This window comes from Salvelinus alpinus, chromosome 11 (genome assembly GCF_045679555.1).
Source record: "Salvelinus alpinus chromosome 11, SLU_Salpinus.1, whole genome shotgun sequence".
Lineage (NCBI taxonomy): Eukaryota > Metazoa > Chordata > Actinopteri > Salmoniformes > Salmonidae > Salvelinus > Salvelinus alpinus.
Window position 1 is genome coordinate 39,729,586 of NC_092096.1, and position 26,919 is coordinate 39,756,504.

A 26,919-nucleotide genomic window follows, 5' to 3' on the forward strand; every position below is an offset into this window, starting at 1 on the left:
ACTTGCATGATCCATTTTTGTGGTAATGCTGCAATTAGTTGGTTGTAATTTTGGGTAGAGCAGACATTTCCATATGTCTGTGTTAGCTGCATGTGTGACATAACTCAACCAGTCCTATTTATGATATCATTTACAAAAATACCTTTTTAAACATTTTATCTAAAAATACATTTTTTTAATCTATTAGTATATTTGAGTTTAACCACAATATTTGTTGTATTATTTGTTCTGTCTTTTCAGGTGGATTGAACTGAAATTGCAACCAATTTTCTAAGGCTTGTTAAAAAAAATATGATATTTTGGAGATGATTTCGTTTTCAAACAACCGAAAGTGAGCAGTTGTAATCTGAATAAAGGGGAAAAGGCAATTCTTGAACATGGGGTGAGACATTCCTATCAATTTACTAGAGAACCATTTCGGAATTAAGTAGAACTTTTGTATGACTGATGCCTTTAATGAGAGGTCTAATGCTTTAATATTTAATCATTTCTGCCCTCCGAATTCATATTCGTTATATAAATAGGCACTTTTAATTTTGTCTGACTTGCCATTCCAAATAAAATGGAATTTTTTTTTGTTCATATAATTTAAAAAGCAGGTCACTAGGTGTAGGAAAAACAATAAGCAAATAGGTAAACTGTGATATGACTAAAGAGTTAATCAGGGTGATTTCTCCACAAATAGACAGGTATTTTCATTTCCATGGTGGCAAGATCTTATCTAATGTTGCTAACTTTCTATAAAACTGTATTTGGAGTGAGAATTTCTTTCTTTCGGGATTTGTATACCGAGTATGTCCACATCCCCGTCAGACCATTTTATTGGTAAACTCCACAGTAATGTAAAAGTTGCATTTTTTTATGATCCAATATATAATATAGTACACTAATCCAGAGAGGTTAGCAAAAGTATCTAGATCCTCTATGAGGCTGTGGAGGGATTCTAATTGTGGTTTTAAAAGAAAACATGAACCATCAGATATAGTTGTCAGTTGTGTTGTTGTTATTGATGTTGTGTTGCTCTGTACAGTATGTGTTATTGTGTTGATGATTGCTCTTTAATCCTGGCTGTGTATGGGTGGATGAGTGACTGGTGGTTAGAGTGACACTCACTATCATCACATCAGAGGTGATGGCGTCAGGGAAGAAAGGGATGAGGTTATCATGGAAAACAAGTCAGGGAGCAAGGGGACAAAGGAAGCACCTGTTTCCCCAGGTGTGAGCCTACCCCCCCCAACACCTATCAGAGTTGCAATTTATTGCCAGGAGTTTTTTTTTTTCTTGGATTGTGGCCCCACTGACCGCACTCTAGCACTCTGATTGGCTAAGGCTTTATTTTCCCTCGCCTTTCTTTTCAGGAGATGGCTCGGTGTCATTGGAACGATACGAGTTAATACATGTGCTCAAGGCTGGACTGAGTCTACTGTATACAATGTCATTGACTTGGGAATGCAGTACAAAACAATCATTCATCCAACCATTGGATGTCCATATACTGTAGGCTACATTCAATACATGTGTATATCAGCTATTCATGTCAACAAGGGGATATTGCAGTTTATCATGTATGGTGGTTTCATTGCTTAGGTCTATGGCCATGCCTTGACTGATATATTTCCATACACTCACACATATACATTCATTTTAGCACTGACCTTCAATGGTGACACGGTGACTACCATAATTAAGCTTATTTCAGAAAATGTGGTCTATTCGGTGTCTATTCTGAGTCGCCTGGCCCTGACAGACTGACGTTTAGTGCTGTTTTGTGATTCTCAGAAGAGGTCAATGTTCTCAGAAGAGGCTAACTGTTTTGTGTAACACAGAGATTATATAACATCTGATAAAGCTTTCTCGTCTGAGCGCAGAGAGAGAGAGAGAGAAAGAGAGAGACGGGACACGTGGGCCACTCCTCTCCCTGTGTGTGTGCATGCAAGTTTGTTTGTGTGTGCATGTTCATTGATGCATTCATTTATTAATATGTGTGTGTGCTTCTCCTGTGCCTCCTGCTCCCCTCTCACCTCCTCCGCAGTCTTTCTCCTCCTCCTCGATGCTGTTCTTGATGCTGTCGTACTCCTCGTCTATGTTCTGATTGCCTCTAATCTGGCTGAGCACGCGCCGGGCCTTCTGGGTAAGGCCTTTCTGGATCAGCCAGCGGGGGCTCTCTGGCAGGAACAGAAACCCCACGAACTGGAGCACCGCAGGGACCATCGACAGACCCAACATATACCTGGAGAAGAGGAGAAAAGGCAGAGAGAGGGGGGAGGGGTCGGTGAGGGAGAGAGAGAGGGAGAGAGGGATATATTAGTTGTTTCATCTGTGAGAGTGACTCTCTGGCAAAAGGAGGAACCCCATGAACCTGAATACAGCAGGAACCACTGGCAGAAGGGGGGTGCGAGGGAGAGAGAAAATGTTATATATTAGTTGTTTCATCTTTGAGAGGAGAAACTCCATGAGCTGCAGCATAGCAGGAACCACCAATAGACCCAACATAAAGTATACCTGGAGAGGGGGAGGAGGAGAGGATAGGGAGAGGGGGGGAGATGCAGTGGAGGTGAGGGGTAGAAAAAGGGAGGAGAGAGGGGAGAGACAAATTAGCTGTTTCATCAGAGGGTGAGAGAGGAGAAACCCCATGAGCTGGAGCATAGCAGGGACCACTGATAGGTTGCCTCCCACAATGTAGCAATGTTCCAACATACATGTCTGTAGCCTACTTAAGCTTCGTTCACATTACCCATAAACACTCCGTTACGTTGCGCTGGATGTCATGCCCTTCAATGGGGAGGTCCACAACGGAGTGGAATGGCAATCCCCCAATGCAGTTGAAGGCTCTGTTGCGAGATGGACGCCGCATACCTTAAAATGTTCTAAACCTTGTGTCGTCCAAGGAATTATTATCCTGATGTTAAGGAAATAAGATACCAGCCCATGCTCTTTCTCCCACAATGCGTAGGTACTGACTTCAAGTTGCAATTGGTGAGGAGCAAATGCAGAAATTCACAAGCCTTGTTTTGTATTTTCTCAAAATATAACCAGGTAGGCTACTAGAGTGAGAACATATACTACCGGTCAAAAGTTTGAGAACACCTACTCGTTCAAGGGTTTTTCTTAATTGTTACTATTTTCTACATTGTAGAATAATAGTGAAGACATCAAAACTATGAAATAACACATATGGAATCATGTAGTAACCAAAAAAAGTGTTAAACAAATCAAAATATATTTTATATTTGAGATTCTTCAAAGTAGCCACCCTTTGCCTTGATGAAAGCTTTGCACATTCTTGGCATTCTCTCAACCAGCTTCATGAGGTAGTCACCTGGAATGCATTTCAATTAACTGGTGAGCCTTGTTAAAAGTTAATTTGTGGAATTTCTTTCCTTATTAATGCGTTTGAGCAAATCAGTTGTGTTGTGATAAGGTGGGGGGCAGGAGGGGAGGTCGATTTGCTGCAAAGAAACCACTACTAAAGGACACCAATAAGAAGAAGAGACTTGCTTGGGCCAAGAAACATGAGCAATGGACATTAGACTGGTGGAACTTTGTCCTGGAGTCCAAATTGGAGATTTTTGGTTCCAATCGCCATTCCTTTGTGAGACTAGATGTGGGTGAACGGATGATCTCCGCATGTGTATTTCCCACTGTAAAGCATGGAGTAGGAGGTGTTATGGTGTGGGGGTGCTTTGCTGGTGACACTGTCAGTGATTTATTTAGAATTCAAGGCACACTTAACCCGTATGGCTACCACAGCATTCTGCAGTGATACGCCATCCAATCTGGTTTGGGCTTAGTGGGACTATCATTTGTTTTTCAACAGGACAATAACCCAACACACCTCCAGGCTGTGTAAGGGGTATTTGACCAAGAAGGAGAGTGATGGAGTGCTGCATCAGATGACCTGACTTCCACAATCACCCGACCTTAACCCAATTGACATGGTTTGGGATGAGTTTGACTGTAGAGTGAAGGAAAAGCAACCAACAACTGCTAAGTGTATGTGGGAACTCCTTCAAGACTGTTGGAAAAGCATTCCAGGTGATGCTGGTTAAGAGAATGCCAAGAGTGCAAAGGATGGCTACTTTGAAGAATCTCAAATATAAAATATATTTGGATGTGTTTAACACTTTTTTGGTTACTACACGATTCCATAGTTTTGATGTCTTCACTATTATTCTACAATGTAGAAAATATTAAAAACAAAGAAAAACCCTTGAATGAGTAGGTGTCCAAACATTTGACTGGTACTGTATATATACAGTGTATACTGTATATATTTACCAACAATTATATGGGGGATTGGAAATGATGTAGACAATTATATTGATGGAATCGACAATCTATCTGCAATATTAAAGGTGATCTACCCCCCCCAAAAAAAGAAAAATCATATATAATAATAATCAAATTGGGTAAATGATGGACCTTGATGAGATATTCAAAGATGAGGCATGTAGAGCAATTACATGTATGTGTGTGTGTGTGTGTGTGTGTGTGTCTCACCTCCATCCATCATGGCGTAGGTAGCTGAAGGCCCCGTCTATGATGCTGGCAGTGAACTGGCCTCCTGTGATAAACAGTGTGTTTACTGTTACCAGCTGGCCTCTCAGGTGGGGGGGAGACGTCTCAGCTATGTACACTGGCACCGTCATGGACGCAATACCTACTCACGTGGGATGGGTCAGAGGAATAGGGAAGACACAATGAGGAGTGTAGAACTGTACAGTGTAGGGTGAAGATGCCCCTAGATGCTAATCTTGGATCAGTTTAGCATTTCCCGCACTAATGGTTAAGGTTAAGATTAGGGGAGGGGAAGCTGATACTAGATCTGCACCTAGGGGAAACTTCACCCCGGAGCATACAATACGGTCAAAGTTTATGGATAAGTGCAAATTCAGCTTTTATGATCACTTCACTGGTTTACCTAATTCAAGAACAATGGTATAGGGTCTGAGTTAGGCATGAAACAACATATCCTCTCCACACTCCCCTACATCTGTCAATCAAGCGGAATCTGAGTGTCCTCAGTCACAGCTCTCATCTAGAGAACCTGACCAATCAAAACACTCTACCACAGAGCTGCTGCACCAATCACACACTAGCCATTAGGGCACTGAAGAGCCCTCATCATTTCACACAACATCAATCATGTCTGACAGACTGAACAACATCAACCACATCGGTCATCTCTGTAAGCAGATCTACAACATATATCTCAAGTGCATCCACTACATCAGAGATATTGTAGCCTATACAGCATGTAAGTCAGTGTCGTTCTCAGCTGCTGCAGCCACTGACCATGCCAAACGACTACATATTTACACTGACTGCTAGAACAAACAACATGCGTTTGCCCGGATTCATCTGACAAGGGCCGTGACATCACCGCTCCGTTCTGCGCCACACCGATAAGGGACTATTAACAGCACCCAGAGTGCACTACTTCCTGTCGCTCCTCCAGTTATCCGGCAGACGACGTAGCTACCTGTTGCCGTGGGAACCGCTTGCTTCGCCATGCAGCCACTCAATTATAAGACACCGGCTGGAGTTAATCAATATCTGGGAGACGCGAGACGTTTTATTGGCATTTCGTTCATTTTCTTTTAAACACAGGAGTGAGGGCTGGAGGGACGGGTCCTACTGTTAAAAGGTAGTGGCCCTAGGGTTGCCACTCATACGGTACACACCTGGGGTGACCAACCCTAGAGGTGTGGTTGATAGAGTTGCCAACTACACCTGTAGAGCTACGAGCTGTGCAGATTTTTGCTCCAGCCCTGCAGTGACCTAACACACCTGATTCAGCTGATCATGGTCCAGACTCAGTGTCGGCCTTGATTAGTTTACTATTTCAGTCAGGTGTGTTTATGCAGGGCTGGAGCAAAAGCATGCATACCCATACATACTCCAGTGGGTAACACTACCAAGTAAACAACTAGAGCTGAGCATGCTTCAACATAAAGGGTTCTACTCTGTTTGCTCTTCTGTCAAAGGCTGCTCCTCTACATATCACATTTTACATGTTTGTCATTTTATTTTCATCATACACATGCAGAGAGCAGAACAAATAACTGAACCAAACACGTGGTTGTGAATGGAATTAAGAGTAGAGGGTATAATATAATAAAATAAAGGAGAGGCAGAGAGAGAGAGAGAGAGACTGAAAGAGAGAGAGACTGAAAGAGGGCTCGCTGTTTGCGTTGGCATTTTTGTTCCTAAGACAACTGAGAAATGCAGTGCAAGATCAATTAGGGAATCATTGTGTAATGTGAGCACCACCGTCCTGGGGTTGAGGATGGACGGAATTAAAGATTTGGGACAAGGAAATCTGGAAATGTGAGCACGTCCAAGTTGTTAAGATTTAAGAAGTTGTGTAGTGCATGCCCAGCATAACTAAAACTTAATGTAAATCTTCACTAATGTTCTAGAAATGTTCCCGGTTTGCTGGGTGGGTTCTGAGAGTGGGAGAGCCCTCCTTTCCTCCCCATCACTCCCTCCTTCTCTTGTTATCAGCGGCAGCCTTTGGTCAGTCCCTCCGGTCTCCCCAGGCCTCTACTCAGACACATGTGGAGTCCACCACCACCAAGACTCGTATTTTATTAAACCTTTATTTTACTGAGACCAAGGTCTCTTTTACAGATGAGCCCTGAATGACATAAATACACACATCAAAATATAAATACAAAATGCAAGCAAAAAGAAAAACACGGTGCGAACGAATCAGCTTGTCCGAAACACCCTAGCACAGGCGGGAGGCACAAAATGAACAGACGAGAGGCAGTGGTTGTGATTCCTTTTCTTGTGAATGTTTACTAGACGGGTCTTCTATTCGCCCGACAAAATAACTCCAGTACAGGGTAACGTCCAACGCTGAAACACCAGCGTAACAAAACAAATAAACATAAACTTAGCCGTTGACCAAAAGGCTGTAGCCAAAAAGGGAAAACAAAACAAAACGTCTAGTCCTGTCTTTAGACTATCTTCTACACATAATAGTTACAGGAGGAACACTTCGTTCTACCTATAGCCTGCCTTGGTTAACAGAGAGACAAGGTGCCCCAGTAAAAGACGCTTTCTCTGAGGTAGGAATATCCAACATCCTCACAGCTCCCCGTCTCTACTCCCAATCCCCCCTCCAGCTCCTCTCCCGGCACACCTAATAAAGAGGAAGACAGAAAGCAATTAATGGGCCCAGGTGTGTACTAATTGGCTTTACACTAAGTACCTATCCCCTGAGGAGGGTGATGTCGTGTCGTCTTCCTCCGGCCGGTCACGGAACTCTCACAACGGTCATAAAAAACGAACACATTCATCAGTAATAAGGTCCTCAAATCAGCTTTCTGAACTGCCCTCAAGGCACAACGACATCAAATGTAAGAACATTTTGAAGATTCTTGTACCTTGTTTGCGAAACACAACTAAAAGCTGATTTACCTAACTCAGTAGAGACCAAAGGAATTTTCAGTTACCACACCCCGTCTCCGGGATGGCTAACCCGTATGTCTAAAGTTTAGCAATGACTTTTTTTTGTAAAAAGGGCTTTATAAATGAAAACATAGCAATGTATCGTGCAATGTAACCTACGTGACATCAAAGAGGGCCAACCAACTTTCTGGTAGAGAATGCAGTGATGAGTACTAAAATTGTCACCCGTAATAAAGTGCAATGCTCTGTGACAGCTTTAACCCTAGGATGCATAATAAACATGATGCCCCAAGAATGCATATGCCGGGTCAAAATGACCCGATAATGTAATATGCGTTTTATTTATATGGGTCTTGATAGTATCACTGCTCATTAATAAGCTTTACGTATCGGCCTCACGGCCTTCATCAGAGCGGATTCCTTATTTAACGGTTACCATGCACCTGCAAACAAGATAGATCCGATGTGCGAATGCCTTTTGAATTTATATGGGTCCAAAATATTATCCATTTTGTGGAACATAATTATTTTGAGTGATGATTTGGACCTTTCAATAAATATTTTGTTTGAAATGTTTTTAGTCGCTCTTCAACAGTTCGATACACATTTCAACGAGAACTTATTTCGAAAATTCATAACAGCTATTGAAAATATTCACATATTTTTCTGACAATCAATCTTACAATCAAAGTTTCACATTCAACCTTTTAGTGTGAAGAACAAAATAAAAAGCACCTTAAGCATGTCTTATAATATTTCAAAACATTTATTTGAAAATCCAAAGTTCATCACCAATATAAACGACAATTTAGAAAACATGAACAAAAGGAACAAGTGTGCATGTGTGATGCTTACTTATGCTGTCTTAGTCCATGTATTTGATACAAACCACAAGCATGTGACTCTGCTCTTTGCAGACGGGTGTGTTGCACTGAGAACACCAGCAGCTGACTTTTCTATCCTTTGCTCTTGGGCAGAGCTGGCACCTCTTCCTCTTTTGGCCCTGGCTGCTATTAAGTGGTGGTAGCATGGCTCTCTTTCATCACCCCACATCTTTCCATTGCCTCAGTTCTTCTGTGGAGATGGGAGAACCTTCCAGAAGGACAACAATCTCTGCAGCACTCCGACAATCAGGCCTTTAGGGTAAAGAGTGGCCAGACGGAAGCCACTCCTCAGTAAACAGCACATGACAGCCCGCTTGGAGTTTGCCAAAAGGCACCTAAAGGACTCTCAGACCATGAGAAACAAGACTCTCTGGTCTGATGAAACCAAGACTGAACTCTTTGGATGGAATGCCAAGCGTCACGTCTGGAGGAAAGCTGCTCATCCACTGTCACGCAGTCGCTGGGGATGAACCTTCCTCTACAGTTTGCTAGGAAAAAGGTCCCACACATACCGGAAGACTGCCAGGTGGTCCATTGCCTCTCTGAACACTGGTCCTCGGGTCATCAAGCCTCAGGTAGCGACGGATATCCTCATATCTTCCAACCGACATGGTGGCCTTATACATTGGATTCTGCAGTGGATCCAAAAATAGCTCCAGTGGGGAGACATCCCACCTTTTCTCCATGCCAGCGAGGAGGGTTAAACCAATAAAGGCCTTAAATCCCTCTTTGTTGAGCTCTCTCCACTCTGTCCCTTTTGCTGTCGCTATTCTCCGTCTTTCTAAATTTGTACACTTTAGAACCTCCTCAATGATGTTGTCACTAATGAACAGCTCCCAGGCAACTTTTGGTGACACAACTGTTGACCCCGGCACAGGCCCTGGGCAGCTCCTCAGGATGTTAAGGCTAGGGTGTGTGTAGGGGAGGGGGGCACATAGTCTGTGTCATCTGAATTGGATACCTCAGATTCTTAGTCAGAGGCACCAATGGCTTCCTCATCCAGCATCTGTAAAACCATTTTGGTTGTATATCTGGCAACATTCTTATGAAACTCTTTTTACTCAGGGAGTTAAAAAGGATAAATGAAAACGGTGATTAGTTGAACATTGAAAAACAAGATATTTAATACATATTTTATTAATTACTTAGATTTTATTGTTGTAGGAAAAAGAAAGGTCTGTGTGCAATGCAGTGAATTCCATAAGAAATACATACGGGTCATATTTGACCCACATATGAAAACTTGGGGTAGTGATGCAAAAACTATTTTTACTTAAAAAATAAGAAATTTAAAAAATAAAACCTAGGATAGTAGAATATTAAAGACACGTTATTTAAGGAATTCCTGGAATATTAGATGACATTTTGGGGGGGGGGGGGGGTCAATACAGCAAAATAACCATTAGGCCGGGTCATTTTGCATCCTAGGTTTAATGAAGTGGCAGCTGCGTTCATATAGATGATGTCGCCATAATAGTCTAGGACCGATAGGAACGTCGACTGAATAATCTGCTTTCAACTATTTAGCGAGAGGCAGGACTGATTTCTATAGAAGACCATTTGTATACTCAGCTTCTAAACTAACACATCAATATGCAATATCCAAAGTACATATGCTTAAATCAAACTTATTTTTATGCGCTCTAGAGAACAACATATACTTAGTTTTACCTGCATTCAGTACTAATTTCAGGTCAACAAAGTTTTTCTGTAATACAATGAAGTCAGACTGTATTTCAGATAGAGCCTGGTCAACCGTGGGGCCAATAGAATACACAACAGTATCATCAGCGTACAAGCGCAGGTTAGCATTTAATGACGCTGCCAGTTGAGGACTGTCATGGTTCAACAAAACTGCTGACACAGGCTGTGAACAAGCGATTCGGTGATATTCTCTCTTTACTGTGTCGCCACCATGCTATGTACAAGAATCGCTACTTCGATGAAGACAAGAAACAGGGTTTACGTGAAATACATACACAGCTGGACAAGATTGGAACGGACACAGTGACAGTGAGCACCGAGGAAGAGAGGCCACGGACAGACAGAGCTGAAACTTCACTGCTTGACATGTATGATGAAATCCTGGTTGAGAACGAAACGACTAAACAAATGAACAACGAAACAGCACAGCAAGTAAGTGAAATAAATAGGTTTTGATTATGTTTATACTGGTAATGGAGACATACGTAAATGCCAACAAAATAACTTGTTGGTCTGTGTGTGTGTCCTTTATTTAACTAGGCAAGTCAGTTAAGAACACATTTTTATTTACAATGACAGCCTCCCTCAGCCAAACCCAGACGACGCTGGGCCAATTGTGCACCACCCTATGGGACTCCCAATCACAGCCGGATGTGATACAGCCTGGATTCGAACCAGGGACTGTAGTGACACCTCTTGCACTGAGATGCAGTACCTTAGACCGCTGCGTCCATGTGTGTGTGCTAACTATTTAACTGTACTAGAATGCTTAAAAGGCCCAAAAATATATATCAGTTATCGGTATCATTTTTTGGGGGCAAGGAAAATATCGGATATCGGTATCGGCCAAAAATGTAATATCGGTGCATCACTAATAATAAAACTGACAATATCATTCATTAGAAACAGATCATAATCATTCTGTACCTTATAGACAAACCACAGAACAAGGATGCATCCCAAATGGCATCCTATTCCTTATTTAGTTCACTATTGACCAGAGCCATATAGGCCCTGGTCAACAGTAGTGCACTATGAAGGGAATAGGGTGCCATTTGGGACTACGCACAGTTCACCCCTAGCTCTCCCATGTGCTCACCTAAAGGTCAGCTCACCAATAATTTGCCCAAGATGGTGAGATGGACCAAACACCAGGCTTGTGTTAAAGACCAGTCAAATGTATTAATTTCTGCCTCCTCCTGACAAACGGCACGAATGACCTTCCCGCTTTCCCTCAGAAATGCTAAGCAATTAAATTTATGAAGAGCCCGGCCTCCCATCATGTAAATGTGATTGGATGTGTAACAGGGTAGGTTCGGAATACAGTGGGGTCCGAAATTATTGACACACTTGATAAAGATGAGCAAAAATGACTCTATAAAATAATGAGGTATATTGTATACTAAAAAAGGGAAATTATATTCTGTTATACTAATACAATTGCTCAAAGATTTTGTTTAACGAGTAATAATTGTTTTTCTCATACCCCTGTTTCAATACCTTACCATGCAAGGATAATGGCATTAAGGCTTTTTTCTAAAATGGGAGGGATCTTAGACCATTTCGCCATACAGAATCCTTCCAGATCCTTGCTATCCATATGGGAGCAAAACAGCTCCATAACATCAAAGGTCCACCACTATTTTTTTTACAATAGGTATGCAGCCTTATGCTCATGCATTCTCATTTCAATGCCAAACCCACCACTGGTGTGTGTGGCCAAAGAGCTCTATTTTCATGTCATCTGACCAAAGTACCGGTTCCAATCCGAGTGACAACGCTGTTTAGCCAACTCCAGACATTTACATTTGTTGGATGACATGAAAATAGAGCTCTTTAGCCAAACACACACCAGTGGTGGGTTTGGCATCAAATTGAGTAACGCGTGAGCAGAAATAAACCCCATGCCTAGAGATGGAGAGGCAAATGATATCATTGTAAACCCGTGTGACCTGATCAATTAACTATTTCGATGGCCCGACAAACTGCCTCTTTCAATCTTGGGAAAATAGCAACAATTCAATGTTTTGAAAGATTGATGTGTCGGTGGGGTAATATTGAGAGAGAAGAGAGTTCACTGTGAGTGTAAGAGAGTGAGAGAGTGAGAGAGTGAGAGAGTGAGAGAGAGTGAGTGTTTTTGAACTTGAAAGATAAAAGGCTGATTCATATTCTCACAGGCTTGCTCACTGGGTCTAGTGGTGTACAAAACAAAAACAAAAGATTAGCTAAATCACTATGACTAGTACATTCAAACAGCAAAAACACAAAGCATAGCACGCTTCATCCATTCCTCCACTTATTGTGCTCAATGAAAGCAAGAATTAAGACAAGGCTTAACAGTGATGACTTCCAAGCATGGCACACTACTTTACCACTACACGATTTTCCTACCCAAAGTAACTCCAGATTATGAACATTAATCTACTAAGCATGACACGTCAATCTTCATTCCCAATCAAAGACAACGTCAAGACTATGATTCACCCGGAAGTTGCTACAAATTCCTTTGGTACGTCAAATTCTCATTGAATGTTAAACAGCGTGAAATCTTGTAAAAGCCTCCTACCTCCAAAAATACCATAGGCCTAGGCACTGAAGTCAAATATCAGTAACCCTGGAAACAAGCACTCTCAAAGTAATGTGATGAAGTTAGCAACTTCTGGTTTGATTATTGTTTTGGTATATGGCTAAATAAAGTATTGACTATCCTTTAAATTTAACCAACATAGATTTTGGGCAATATAACCCATCACATTCACAACTAGTTAGGCCTGCCCACGAGGATACTATTGACACACGTCTCACTTATATTTCATTTTAGATGACTCGATAGCCTAAGAAGTAAACTTTTTCAGTTTTGCCAATCAAAATACTACAGCCTACAAGGCAAATGCAAGTAAAACTAAATGCATGCTCTTCAACCGATCGCTGCCCGCACCTGCCCGCCCGTCCAGCATCACTACTCTGCACGGTTCTGACTTAGAATATGTGGAACACTACAAATACCTAGGTGTCTGGTTAGACTGTAAACTCTCCTTCCAGACTCACATTAAGCATCTTCAATCCAAAATTAAATCTAGAATCACCTTCCTATTTCGCAACAAAGCATCCTTCACTCATGCTGCCAATCATACCCTCGTAAAACTGACCATCCTACCGATCCTCGATTTCGTGTCATTTACAAAATAGCCTCCAACACTCTACTCAACAAATTGGATGCAGTCTATCACAGTGCCATCCGTTTTGTCACCAAAGCCTCATATACTACCCACCACTGCGACCTGTACGCTCTCGTTGGCTGGCCCTCACTTCATACTCGTCGCCAAACCCACTGGCTCCACGTCATCTACAAATATCTGCTAGGTAAAGCCCCGCCTTAACTCAGCTCACTGGTCACCATAGCAGCACCCACCCGTAGCACACGCTCCAGCAGGTATATTTCACTGGTCACCCCTAAAGCCAATTCTTCCTTTGGCCGCCTTTCCTTCCAGTTCTCTGCTGCCAATGACTGGAATGAACTGCAAAAATCACTGAAGCTGAAGACTCATATCTCCCTCACTAGCTTTAAGCACCAGCTGTCAGAGCAGCTCACAGATCACTGCACATAGCCCATCTGTAAATAGCCCATCCAACTCCCTCATCCCCATACTGTATTTATTTATCTTGCTCCTTTGCACCCCAGTATCTATACTTGCACATTCATCTTCTGCACATCTACCATTCCAGTGTTTAATTGCTATATTGTAATTACTTCACCACCTATTTATTGCCTTACCCCCCTTATCCTACCTCATTTGCACACACTGTATATAAACTTTTTCTACTGTATTATGACTGTATGTTTGTTTATTCCATGTGTAACTTTGTGTTGTTGTATGTGTCGAACTGCTTTGCTTTATCTTGGCTAGGTCGCAGTTGTAAATGAGAATTTGTTCTCAACTAGCCTACCTGGTTAAATAAAGGTGAAAATGTGCTGTAATGGCCTACCGGTACACAGATAACCTAGTTTAGGTGAACAAGATTAGCCTGAAGTGAAAAGTAAATTCAGCAACTCTGAGGACAGTGGAAGTTGATGAAGGAGATTCTTTATTGTTAAAATTAAAACCCACGCATTCTGGTCGTTGGCCTTCATCAAGGTTTTACTAATCTCTCGTTGACAGACTAGATCTTCGGTTCTGACCTTCTGTGTTGGTTGTATATGAAAAAGGAAGATGCTTTTATATATTTCAAAATGGCCTCCTATAGGCTAGTGGATCAATCACAATCGGACACAAAACATGATGTGATTGGTTGCAATCAGTTGCAAAAACCTGACCAATAGGTGGCCATTTTAATACACATAGCCTAGGCCCTACAGCTAAACACCTCCTCTAATATTCTATATGTAAAACCCTGAAAACCCCAGCGGCATATTACCCCTTTTAGGTTGGACATTTGTTTCTAGTATTAATGTAAGCCAATTTCAGGTGAATCTGGAGGTTATAAGTCATACAATATCTTTAGAAATGTTGATTTTGACTAGGAACGTGAGTTAGCTAGCTAGTTAGCATCTGCTGGGAATTAAGATAATTTGCAGGTTAAAAAAACGCATGTGTTAGGTCTACATAAAAACCTAAGCATAGGTTATTAATAGTGAGATGTGCAATGCCATCGTGTTTCTATATTTGATTGGTCTAATAAAAATGATAATTAGCTTTCAAGAGTCAATTACTCAAAAATTACTAAATGAAACTGATAAAATGGGTTTTATCACAAATTTTCAGCGGACCTCTTGCCCCAATAGTTGGGCAGGACACCACTTTTCTATCATTTTTATTTTAATAACTAAAAAGTTGTCAACTGTGTCCACTTATTTTCTGTGTCCATATATCTAATTCTTACCAAAGTTAGCTTTTTTGTGTGAGCAATTTTGTTTTTAAATGTACCTTCCCTGTAAACAGGTAATCTCGTCCCAGGCTAATTGCGCATGGTGTCTTGTGAATGAGATAAGTAAACAAGTGAAAAGTTGCAGAAACCTTACCAAGTCCAAGCCCGACAATGAGACGTCCGACCAGTAGAACCTCCTTATCAGGAGCTGCGCTAAGCACTATTCCCCCAGCTGTGAAAATAAAACTAGCCAGGAGGATGCAGACCCTGCGCCCGAAAACTCCGTTCAACAACCCACCAGCCAACGCGGACAGCGCGGCAGTAGCCACAGTACTAGAGATCAGAACCTCCTGCCATAAGGCGCTGAGATTCATCTCCCTCTTGAGCAGGAGCATCGCTCCCGAGATCACCCCGGTGTCATAGCCGAACAGAAAGCCACCCAGCGCGGAGAACGCAGCTAGAACATAAACAAACGCAGGTGTGACATCTTGCTGGAACTGTTTACGCGCCTCTCTCTCCAGGTCCCGGGTGGAGGTGGCGGCAGTGGCATTGGCATTGGCAGGGACATCCGCAGCCTGGCTGTTGATGCTCGCGTTGGACGAAGCTTTGATGAGGCTCCGCTCTCCGTCATCGTTCACTTTCTTCCTCCTCTCACCCATCAGGTTGCTCATACTACGAAGATTATAGTCATTGTCGCTCGATTTTCGGGACATAAGGGAAACAAACGCACCCACGAAATGTTCACAGGACTGTAATTGGTTGGTTAATTGTTAAGAGATGTTTGTTGTCCTCACAGTCGAGCAACTGGTCCAAAAACCGTTAATTATTAATAATTCGAGTTGACAGAAGTTGGTTTGCATCCGTGGTCACAGACTACAGAAGTGTCATCGCAGTGGTAATGATGAGGGTTACTCTTTCATTCTCTCTCTCTCTCGCTCTCTCGCTCTGACGTAGAAGGTATTGCTTTCCTGCAAGCTGCGATATAGGCACTGGCCGTGTTCCAGAGAATCAAAATAACTGCAGGTGACTGCCTACTGACTGATTTACCAATCACCTTGCATCACAAGGACTTGTTAGAAGGGAGTGTTACAAAAAACGCACCTAATGACTGAGGGAAACGAATTCAAAGCATTCTTTCAAAATGACTTATTACTTTGAAGAATCTTTTAAATAAAACATAATGGTGAGCAAGCATTGTGCCTTTTCGTTTTCTATGATGATCACATTTTTGGGTTGCACATGGATTCACGTTGGTTGAGTGCTCTCCACTTCTATGCAAACTACTTTTAGCAACATTGAATTTTAAGGAAAGTGCTTTATTTGCGTTTGCATTTCTTTTTTTATCCTCAAAATGCTTTGCATGTTTCGTCACAATATTGTTTTGAACTGATGCCCGACTGAGCGTTCTACTCACAGGAAGTTGGTGGCACCTTAATTGGGGGTGACGGGCTCGTGGTAATGGCTTGAGCAGAATAAGTAGAATGGTATCAAATATGTCAAACAAACACAAGTTTCCATGGGTTTGATACAATTCCATTCACTCCATTCCAGACATTATTATCCCTCAGCAGCCTCCACTGGTTCTACTCAATGCATCGTCAATGAGCACATATGAAGATTTCATAAAAAGTGCATTACAGGGGCGGGGAAATACTATGATATTCAAAAGAGGCAAATAATTGTCATCATTTTGATGTCTCCAGATTGACTTTAGATGCAGTATAACGTTAGCTAGTTCAAATTGTGGGTTAGGTCACCAGATTTTAGCTAGCTAACGTTAGCATTGCTAGCTATTTTTGACTAACTTTGCTAACTAATGACAACATTGCCATATGTCTGAAGTAAATTTGACGACATGATAATGCTGGAAAAGTTGTTTCCTACTAAATATTTGACTACTTTAGCAATGTCATTGTATTTCCAGGCACTATAGTGTAATTTAGTCAATAGTAGTTAGCCTCCATCCAGAATGACTAAGTTTACCACTTTTTTTTATTTTAATTTTAATTTCATCCCATTTTCTCCCCAATTTTTTCGTGGTATCCAATCGCTAGTAATTACTATCTTGTCTCATCGCTACAACTCCCGTACGGGCTCGGGAGAGACGAAGGTCGAAAGCCATGCGTCCTCCGAAGCACAACCCAACCAAGCCGCACTGCTTCTTAACACAGCTCGCCTCCAACCCGGAAGCCAGCCGCACCAATGTGTCGGAGGAAACACTGTGTACCTGGCCCCCTTGGTTAGCGCACACTGCGCCCGGTCCGCCACGGGAGTCGCTGGAGCGCGATGAGACAAGGATATCCCTACCGGCCAAACCCTCCCTAACCCGGATGACGCTATGCCAATTGTGCGTCGCCCCACGGACCTCCCGGTCGCGGCCGGCTGCGACAGAGCCTGGGCGCAAACCCAGAGACTCTGGTGGCGCAGCTAGCACTGCGATGCAGTGCCCTAGACCACTGCGCCACCCGGGAGGCCCCTAAGTTTACCACTTTTTATTTGTATTTTTTATTTAACCTTTATTTTACTAGGCAAGTCAGTTAAGAACAAAATCTTATTTACAATGAGGGCCTACCCTGGCCAAACCCGGACGACGCTGGGCCAATTGTGCACCACCCAATGGGACTCCCAATCATGGCCAGATGTGATACAGCCTGGATTTGAACCAGGGACTGTAGTGACACCTCTTGCACTGAGATGCAGTGACTGCTGCGCCACTCAGTAGCCCTTTAGGGTAACACTATGTCGCCGACAGAGGGTGACTTGAGAACGTTCATAACAATGGCATGACGCGACCGAGTGACAGAGGTGCAATTAAGGTCACACCCATAATGTCCCAGCCTACACCAGTGTCCGAGAACCCCGCCTAACACCTCTGGAGTGCTACGCTGGAGATTCCGGAACCTGCCGGGCTTTTCCCTCCCAGTGCACCCTCATTTTCGAGCTGCAGCCTTCTTCTTTCCCCTCGGACCGCTCGAGGATAGCGTCGGTGTGGGAGCAACAGTCCACCGTCTGCCTCAGTCTGGAGGACAGTGTGGAGGAAGTTCGGAAGGTGTTTGATTCTCCGTTGTCCGGGAGAGAGGCTGCTCGTTAGCTGCACCAGCTAAGTAAAGACGAAGATCGTAGTGTGGCAGACTATGCAGTGGATTTTCGCACATTGGCGACTGAGAGTGCCTGGAACCCGGAAGCATTGTTCGACATGTTCCTTCACGGATTATCGGAGGTGATCAAAGATGAGCTCGCAGCTCGGGAGCTGCTCATGGACCTTGACTCCCTCATAGCCTTGCTACAACTCCCGTACGGGCTCGGGAGAGACGAAGATCGAAAGCCATGCGTCCTCCGAAGCACAACCCAACCAAGCCGCACTGCTTCTTAACACAGCGCGCCTCCAACCCGGAAGCCAGCCGCACCAATGTGTCGGAGGAAACACCGCGTACCTGGCCCCCTTGGTTAGCGCACACTGCGCCCGGCCCGCCACGGGAGTCGCTGGAGCGCGATGAGACAAGGATATCCCTACCGGCCAAACCCTCCCTAACCCGGACGACGCTATGCCAATTGTGCGTCGCCCCACGGACCTCCCGGTCGCGGCCGGCTGCGACAGAGCTTGGGCGCGAACCCAGAGACTCTGGTGGCGCAGCTAGCACTGCGATGCAGTGCCCTAGACCACTGCGCCACCCGGGAGGCCCCTAAGTTTACCACTTTTTATTTGTATTTTTTATTTAACCTTTATTTTACTAGGCAAGTCAGTTAAGAACAAAATCTTATTTACAATGAGGGCCTACCCTGGCCAAACCCGGACGACGCTGAGCCAATTGTGCACCACTCAATGGGACTCCCAATCATGGCCAGATGTGATACAGCCTGGTTTTGAACCAGGGACTGTAGTGACACCTCTTGCACTGAGATGCAGTGACTGCTGCGCCACTCAGTAGCCCTTTAGGGTAACACTATGTCGCCGACAGAGGGTGACTTGAGAACATTCATAACAATGACATGACGCGACCGAGTGACAGAGGTGCAATTAAGGTCACACCCATAATGTCCAAGCCTACACCAGTGTCCGAGAACCCCGCCTAACACCTCTGGAGTGATACGCTGGAGATTCCGGAACCTGCCGGGCTATTCCCTCCCAGTGCACCCTCATTTTCGAGCTGCAGCCTTCTTCTTTCCCCTCGAACCGCTCGAGGATAGCGTCGGTGTGGGAGCAACAGTCCACCGTCTGCCTCAGTCTGGAGGACAGTGTGGAGGAAGTTCGGAAGGTGTTTGATTCTCCGTTGTCCGGGAGAGAGGCTGCTCGTTAGCTGCACCAGCTACGTAAAGACTCCCGTAGTGTGGCAGACTATGCGGTGGATTTTCGCACATTGGCGACTGAGAGTGCCTGGAACCCGGAAGCATTGTTCGACATGTTCCTTCACGGATTATCGGAGGTGGTCAAAGATGAGCTCGCAGCTCGGGAGCTGCTCATGGACCTTGACTCCCTCATAGCCTTGCTACAACTCCCGTACGGGCTCGGGAGAGACGAAGGTCGAAAGCCATGCGTCCTCCGAAGCACAACCCAACCAAGCCGCACTGCTTCTTAACACAGCTCGCCTCCAACCCGGAAGCCAGCCGCACCAATGTGTCGGAGGAAACACTGTGTACCTGGCCCCCTTGGTTAGCGCACACTGCGCCCGGTCCGCCACGGGAGTCGCTGGAGCGCGATGAGACAAGGATATCCCTACCGGCCAAACCCTCCCTAACCCGGATGACGCTATGCCAATTGTGCGTCGCCCCACGGACCTCCCGGTCGCGGCCGGCTGCGACAGAGCCTGGGCGCAAACCCAGAGACTCTGGTGGCGCAGCTAGCACTGCGATGCAGTGCCCTAGACCACTGCGCCACCCGGGAGGCCCCTAAGTTTACCACTTTTTATTTGTATTTTTTATTTAACCTTTATTTTACTAGGCAAGTCAGTTAAGAACAAAATCTTATTTACAATGAGGGCCTACCCTGGCCAAACCCGGACGACGCTGGGCCAATTGTGCACCACCCAATGGGACTCCCAATCATGGCCAGATGTGATACAGCCTGGATTTGAACCAGGGACTGTAGTGACACCTCTTGCACTGAGATGCAGTGACTGCTGCGCCACTCAGTAGCCCTTTAGGGTAACACTATGTCGCCGACAGAGGGTGACTTGAGAACGTTCATAACAATGGCATGACGCGACCGAGTGACAGAGGTGCAATTAAGGTCACACCCATAATGTCCCAGCCTACACCAGTGTCCGAGAACCCCGCCTAACACCTCTGGAGTGCTACGCTGGAGATTCCGGAACCTGCCGGGCTTTTCCCTCCCAGTGCACCCTCATTTTCGAGCTGCAGCCTTCTTCTTTCCCCTCGGACCGCTCGAGGATAGCGTCGGTGTGGGAGCAACAGTCCACCGTCTGCCTCAGTCTGGAGGACAGTGTGGAGGAAGTTCGGAAGGTGTTTGATTCTCCGTTGTCCGGGAGAGAGGCTGCTCGTTAGCTGCACCAGCTAAGTAAAGACGAAGATCGTAGTGTGGCAGACTATGCAGTGGATTTTCGCACATTGGCGACTGAGAGTGCCTGGAACCCGGAAGCATTGTTCGACATGTTCCTTCACGGATTATCGGAGGTGATCAAAGATGAGCTCGCAGCTCGGGAGCTGCTCATGGACCTTGACTCCCTCATAGCCTTGCTACAACTCCCGTACGGGCTCGGGAGAGACGAAGATCGAAAGCCATGCGTCCTCCGAAGCACAACCCAACCAAGCCGCACTGCTTCTTAACACAGCGCGCCTCCAACCCGGAAGCCAGCCGCACCAATGTGTCGGAGGAAACACCGCGTACCTGGCCCCCTTGGTTAGCGCACACTGCGCCCGGCCCGCCACGGGAGTCGCTGGAGCGCGATGAGACAAGGATATCCCTACCGGCCAAACCCTCCCTAACCCGGACGACGCTATGCCAATTGTGCGTCGCCCCACGGACCTCCCGGTCGCGGCCGGCTGCGACAGAGCTTGGGCGCGAACCCAGAGACTCTGGTGGCGCAGCTAGCACTGCGATGCAGTGCCCTAGACCACTGCGCCACCCGGGAGGCCCCTAAGTTTACCACTTTTTATTTGTATTTTTTATTTAACCTTTATTTTACTAGGCAAGTCAGTTAAGAACAAAATCTTATTTACAATGAGGGCCTACCCTGGCCAAACCCGGACGACGCTGAGCCAATTGTGCACCACTCAATGGGACTCCCAATCATGGCCAGATGTGATACAGCCTGGTTTTGAACCAGGGACTGTAGTGACACCTCTTGCACTGAGATGCAGTGACTGCTGCGCCACTCAGTAGCCCTTTAGGGTAACACTATGTCGCCGACAGAGGGTGACTTGAGAACATTCATAACAATGACATGACGCGACCGAGTGACAGAGGTGCAATTAAGGTCACACCCATAATGTCCAAGCCTACACCAGTGTCCGAGAACCCCGCCTAACACCTCTGGAGTGATACGCTGGAGATTCCGGAACCTGCCGGGCTATTCCCTCCCAGTGCACCCTCATTTTCGAGCTGCAGCCTTCTTCTTTCCCCTCGAACCGCTCGAGGATAGCGTCGGTGTGGGAGCAACAGTCCACCGTCTGCCTCAGTCTGGAGGACAGTGTGGAGGAAGTTCGGAAGGTGTTTGATTCTCCGTTGTCCGGGAGAGAGGCTGCTCGTTAGCTGCACCAGCTACGTAAAGACTCCCGTAGTGTGGCAGACTATGCGGTGGATTTTCGCACATTGGCGACTGAGAGTGCCTGGAACCCGGAAGCATTGTTCGACATGTTCCTTCACGGATTATCGGAGGTGGTCAAAGATGAGCTCGCAGCTCGGGAGCTGCTCATGGACCTTGACTCCCTCATAGCCTTGCTACAACTCCCGTACGGGCTCGGGAGAGACGAAGATCGAAAGCCATGCGTCCTCCGAAGCACAACCCAACCAAGCCGCACTGCTTCTTAACACAGCGCGCCTCCAACCCGGAAGCCAGCCGCACCAATGTGTCGGAGGAAACACCGCGTACCTGGCCCCCTTGGTTAGCGCACACTGCGCCCGGCCCGCCACGGGAGTCGCTGGAGCGCGATGAGACAAGGATATCCCTACCGGCCAAACCCTCCCTAACCCGGACGACGCTATGCCAATTGTGCGTCGCCCCACGGACCTCCCGGTCGCGGCCGGCTGCGACAGAGCTTGGGCGCGAACCCAGAGACTCTGGTGGCGCAGCTAGCACTGCGATGCAGTGCCCTAGACCACTGCGCCACCCGGGAGGCCCCTAAGTTTACCACTTTTTATTTGTATTTTTTATTTAACCTTTATTTTACTAGGCAAGTCAGTTAAGAACAAAATCTTATTTACAATGAGGGCCTACCCTGGCCAAACCCGGACGACGCTGAGCCAATTGTGCACCACTCAATGGGACTCCCAATCATGGCCAGATGTGATACAGCCTGGATTTGAACCAGGGACTGTAGTGACACCTCTTGCACTGAGATGCAGTGACTGCTGCGCCACTCAGTAGCCCTTTAGGGTAACACTATGTCGCCAACAGAGGGTGACTTGAGAACGTTCATAACAATGACATGACGTGACCGAGTGACAGAGGTGCAATTAAGGTCACACCCATAATGTCCCAGCCTACACCAGTGTCCGAGAACCCCGCCTAACACCTCTGGAGTGCTACGCTGGAGATTCCGGAACCTGCCGGGCTATTCCCTCCCAGTGCACCCTCATTTTCGAGCTGCAGCCTTCTTCTTTCCCCTCGGACCGCTCGAGGATAGCGTCGGTGTGGGAGCAACAGTCCACCGTCTGCCTCAGTCTGGAGGACAGTGTGGAGGAAGTTCGGAAGGTGTTTGATTCTCCGTTGTCCGGGAGAGAGGCTGCTCGTTAGCTGCACCAGCTACGTAAAGACTCCCATAGTGTGGCAGACTATGCTGTGGATTTTTGCACATTGGCGACTGAGAGTGCCTGGAACCCGGATGCATTGTTCGACATGTTCCTTCACGGATTATCGGAGGTGATCAAAGATGAGCTCGCAGCTCGGGAGCTGCTCATGGACCATGACTCCCTCATAGCCTTGACCATCCGGATCGATGGGCGGCTTCGAGAACGTAGAAAGGAGAGGAAATCTGTGCCCTGTCGCCCTCGATTCCCACCTCGCCTCCGAAGATTCCCGGAGATCCCCGAACTCTACATGTCCGAGTGAACCAGACGTCACCAGAGTCCTCTCGGGAATCACCGAGGGCTGCCGACTCCCCTCCTTCGGAGTCCATGCACCTGGGCAGCGATAGATTGACTGTGGCTGAGCGCTTACGCCGACTCCACACTCAGAGCTGTCTATATTGTGGGCTACGGGACATTTCGTAGATACCTGCCCATTAAAAACTCAGGCTCAACAAGAAGGGGCGGTTCAGTGCAGTCTCAGTGCTATGATGGGGTCTAAAACCAGACAGAAGCATTTCGTATACATTGTTTGTCTTCAGGGGCAAAAGCATTTTCAAACATTTTTGAGAGGAATGGGAGATCCGATATAGGCTGATAGTTTTTTTGATACTTTCTGGGTCAAGGTTTGGCTTTTTCAGGAGAGGCTTTATTACTTCCACTTTTAGTGAGTTTGGTACACTTCCGGTGGATAGAGAGTCATTTATTGTGTTCAACATAGGAGGGCCAAGCACAGGAAGTAGCTCTTTCAGTAGTTTAGTTGGAATAGGGTCCAGTATGCAGCTTGAAGGTTTAGAGGCAATGATTATTTTCATCAATGTGTCAAGAGATTTAGTATTAAAAAACTTGAGTGTCTCCCTTGATCCTAGGTCCTGGCAGTGTTGTGCAGACTCATGACAACTGAGTTTTGGAGGAATACGCCGATTTAAAGAGGAGTCCGTAATTTGCTTTCTAATGATCATGAACTTTTCGTCAAAGAAGTTCATGAATTTATCACTGCTGAAGTGAAAGCCATCCTCTCTTGGGGAATGGTGCTTTTTAGTTAACTTTGCGAGAGTGTCATTCCCATGAGCACAGTTTTCCAACTGTATGTATGATGGGTTCCCATGAGCATTGTTTTCCAACTATATGTACGATGGCTCTATCTTTCCCCACCCCTTTCATTGTGTAACAAGCTGTCATATCAGGTTAGTCCACTAGGGACTTTTCATTGCATTACGTTAGTAATCAATGTATAATCGATCCTGTGTGTGTTTATTTAATTCTGTGTGATTATTTAGTTAGTAAATAAATACTTAAGCCAATTTGTGTATCGCTGAATCATCATTTAGACTAGGGTTCATGCAGATTTGAAGTCAACGTCATTCAGAATGAGACTGATATGAGGTAAACAGTTTTTAATGGATGACTGGTATGATAACAATATATTCTGATATATTCTTGAGTTAATTCGGGAAACGGTAACTCATGAAACAAACTTTTTCCGTGGTGCCCTGTAACGGCAGTCTATTTCGTCCTCCTCATCGGACGAGGAGAGGCGAGAAGGATCGGAGGACCAAAGTGCAGTGTGGTAAGTTTCCATAATTTAATGACATGAAAACTAGACAAGAATACAAAACAACAAATGTACTAACCGTCACAGTCCCGTGTGGCACAAACACTGACACAGAAAACAACCACCCACAAATCCCCAACACAAAACAAGCCACCTATATATGATTCTCAATCAGGGACAACGATTGACAGCTGCCTCTGATTGAGAACCATATTAGGCTGAACACAGAAACAGACAAACTAGACACACAACATAGAATGCCCACCCAGCTCACGTCCTGACCAACACTAAAACAAGCAAAACACATAAGCACTATGGTCAGGACGTGACAGTACCCCCCTCCTGAGGTGCGGACTCCGACCGCACCCCTAAAACTCAAGGGGAGGGTCTGGGTGGGCATCTGTCCGCGGCGCAGGACGAGGCCACCACTCCACCATTGTCTTTGTACCCCTCCTTAGCGTCCTTTGAGTGGCGACCCTCGCCCCCGACCTTGGCCTAGGAATCCTCACCAAGGCCCCCACTAAATTTAGGAGACAGCTCAGGACAGAGAGGTAGCTCAGGACAGAGAGGTAGCTCAGGACAGAGGGGCAGCTCCGGACTGAGGGGCAGCTCCGGACTGAGGGGCAGCTCCGGACTGAGGGGCAGCTCATGACTGGCGGGAAGCTCATGACTGGCGGGCAGCTCATGACTGGCGGGCAGCTCATGACTGGCGGGCAGCTCATGACTGGCGGGCAGCTCATGACTGGCGGGCAGCTCATGACTGGAAGGCAGCTCATGACTGGAAGGCAGCTCATGACTGGAAGGCAGCTCATGACTGGAAGGCAGCTCATGACTGGCGGGCAGCTCATGACTGGCGGGCAGCTCATGACTGGCGGGCAGCTCATGACTGGAAGGCAGCTCATGACTGGAAGGCAGCTCTGGCAGCTCCTGACTGGCTGGCGGCTCTGGCAGCTCCCGACTGGCTGGCGGCCCTGACAGCTCCCGACTGGCTGGCGGCTCTGGCAGCTCCCGACTGGCTGACGGCTCAGATGGCGCTGGGCAGACGGATGGCTCAGACGGCGCTGGGCAGACGGATGGCTCAGACGGCGCTGGGCAGACGGATGGCTCAGACGGCGCTGGGCAGACGGATGGCCCAGACGGCGCTGGGCAGACGGATAGCTCAGACGGCGCTGGGCAGGCAAGCAGCTCAGAATGCACTGGGCAGACGACCGACTCTGACCTGCTGAGGCGCACAGTAGGCCTGGTGCGTGGTGCCGGAATTGGTGGTACCGGACTGGAGACACGCACCTCAAGGCTAGTGCGGGGAGCAGGAACAGTGCGTACAGGGCTCTGGAGACGCACAGGAGGCTTAGTGCGTGGTGCCGGAACTGGAGGTACTGGGCTGGAGACACGCACCACAGGGAGAGTGCGTGGAGGAGGAACAGGGCTCTGGAGACGCACTGGAAGTCTGGTGCATGGTGTAGGCACTGATGGTACTGGGCTGGGGCGGGAAGGTGGCGCCGGATATACCGGACCGTGAAGGAGTACACGAGCTCGTGAACACCGAGCCTGCCCAACCTTACCAGGTTGAGTGTTCCCCGTAGCCCTGCCAGTGCGGCGAGGTGGAATAGCCCGCACTGGGCTATGCTGGCGAACCGGGGACACCCTACGTAAGGCTGGTGCCATGTACACCGGCCCGAGGAGACGTACTGGAGGCCAGATGTGTTGAGCCGGCTTCATGGCACCTGGCTCGATGCCCACTCTAGCCCGGCCAGTGCGGCGAGGTGGAATAGCCCGCACTGGGCTAAGCACGCGTACTGGGGACACCGTGCGCTCCACCGCATAACACGGTGTCTGACCAGTACGACGCCCTCTCACTCCACGGTAAGCCCGGGAAGTTGGCGCAGGTCTCCTACCTGACTTCGCCACACTCCCCTTTAGCCATCCCCCCCAATACATTTTTGGGTGAGCCTCTCGGGCTTCCAGCCGCTCTGCCTTGCTAGCGCCTCATAATGCCGCCTCTCCGCTTTCGCTGCCTCCAGCTCCGCTTTGGGGCGGCGACACTCCTCTGGCTCTGCCCAGGGTCCTTTACCGTCTAGGATTTCCTCCCATGTCCATTCCTCCTGGTACCGCTGCTGCTGTCGCTGCTGCCCGTTTCCACGCTGCTTGGTCCGGGTTAGGTGGGTGGTTCTGTAACGGCAGTCTATTTCGTCCTCCTCATCGGACGAGGAGAGGCGAGAAGGATCGGAGCACCAATGTGCAGCGTGGTAAGTTTCCATAATTTAATGACATGAAAACTAGACAAGAATACAAAACAACAAATGTACTAACCGTCACAGTCCCGTGTGGCACAAACACTGACACAGAAAACAACCACCCACAAATCCCCAACACAAAACAAGCCACCTATATATGATTCTCAATCAGGGATAACGATTGACAGCTGCCTCTGATTGAGAACCATATTAGGCTGAACACAGAAACAGACAAACTAGACACACAACATAGAATGCCCACCCAGCTCACGTCCTGACCAACACTAAAACAAG

General features: G+C 46.7%; 1 protein-coding gene across 1 annotated transcript in view; it reads right to left on the bottom strand.

Annotated features, from left to right (window-relative positions):
- LOC139534120 (proton myo-inositol cotransporter-like) overlaps positions 1 to 15,867 on the bottom strand; it is a 66,982-nt gene extending 51,115 nt beyond the window's left edge. The window contains exons 1-3 of the mRNA XM_071332900.1: positions 15,028 to 15,867; positions 4,501 to 4,660; positions 2,022 to 2,230 (exon numbers count right to left, since the gene is read on the bottom strand). Of these exons, the coding sequence (XP_071189001.1) occupies positions 2,022 to 2,230; positions 4,501 to 4,660; positions 15,028 to 15,586 (928 nt within the window). The 5' untranslated portion in view covers positions 15,587 to 15,867. The remainder of the gene's footprint in view (positions 1 to 2,021; positions 2,231 to 4,500; positions 4,661 to 15,027) is intronic.
- Positions 15,868 to 26,919: the final 11,052 nt, after the last annotated feature.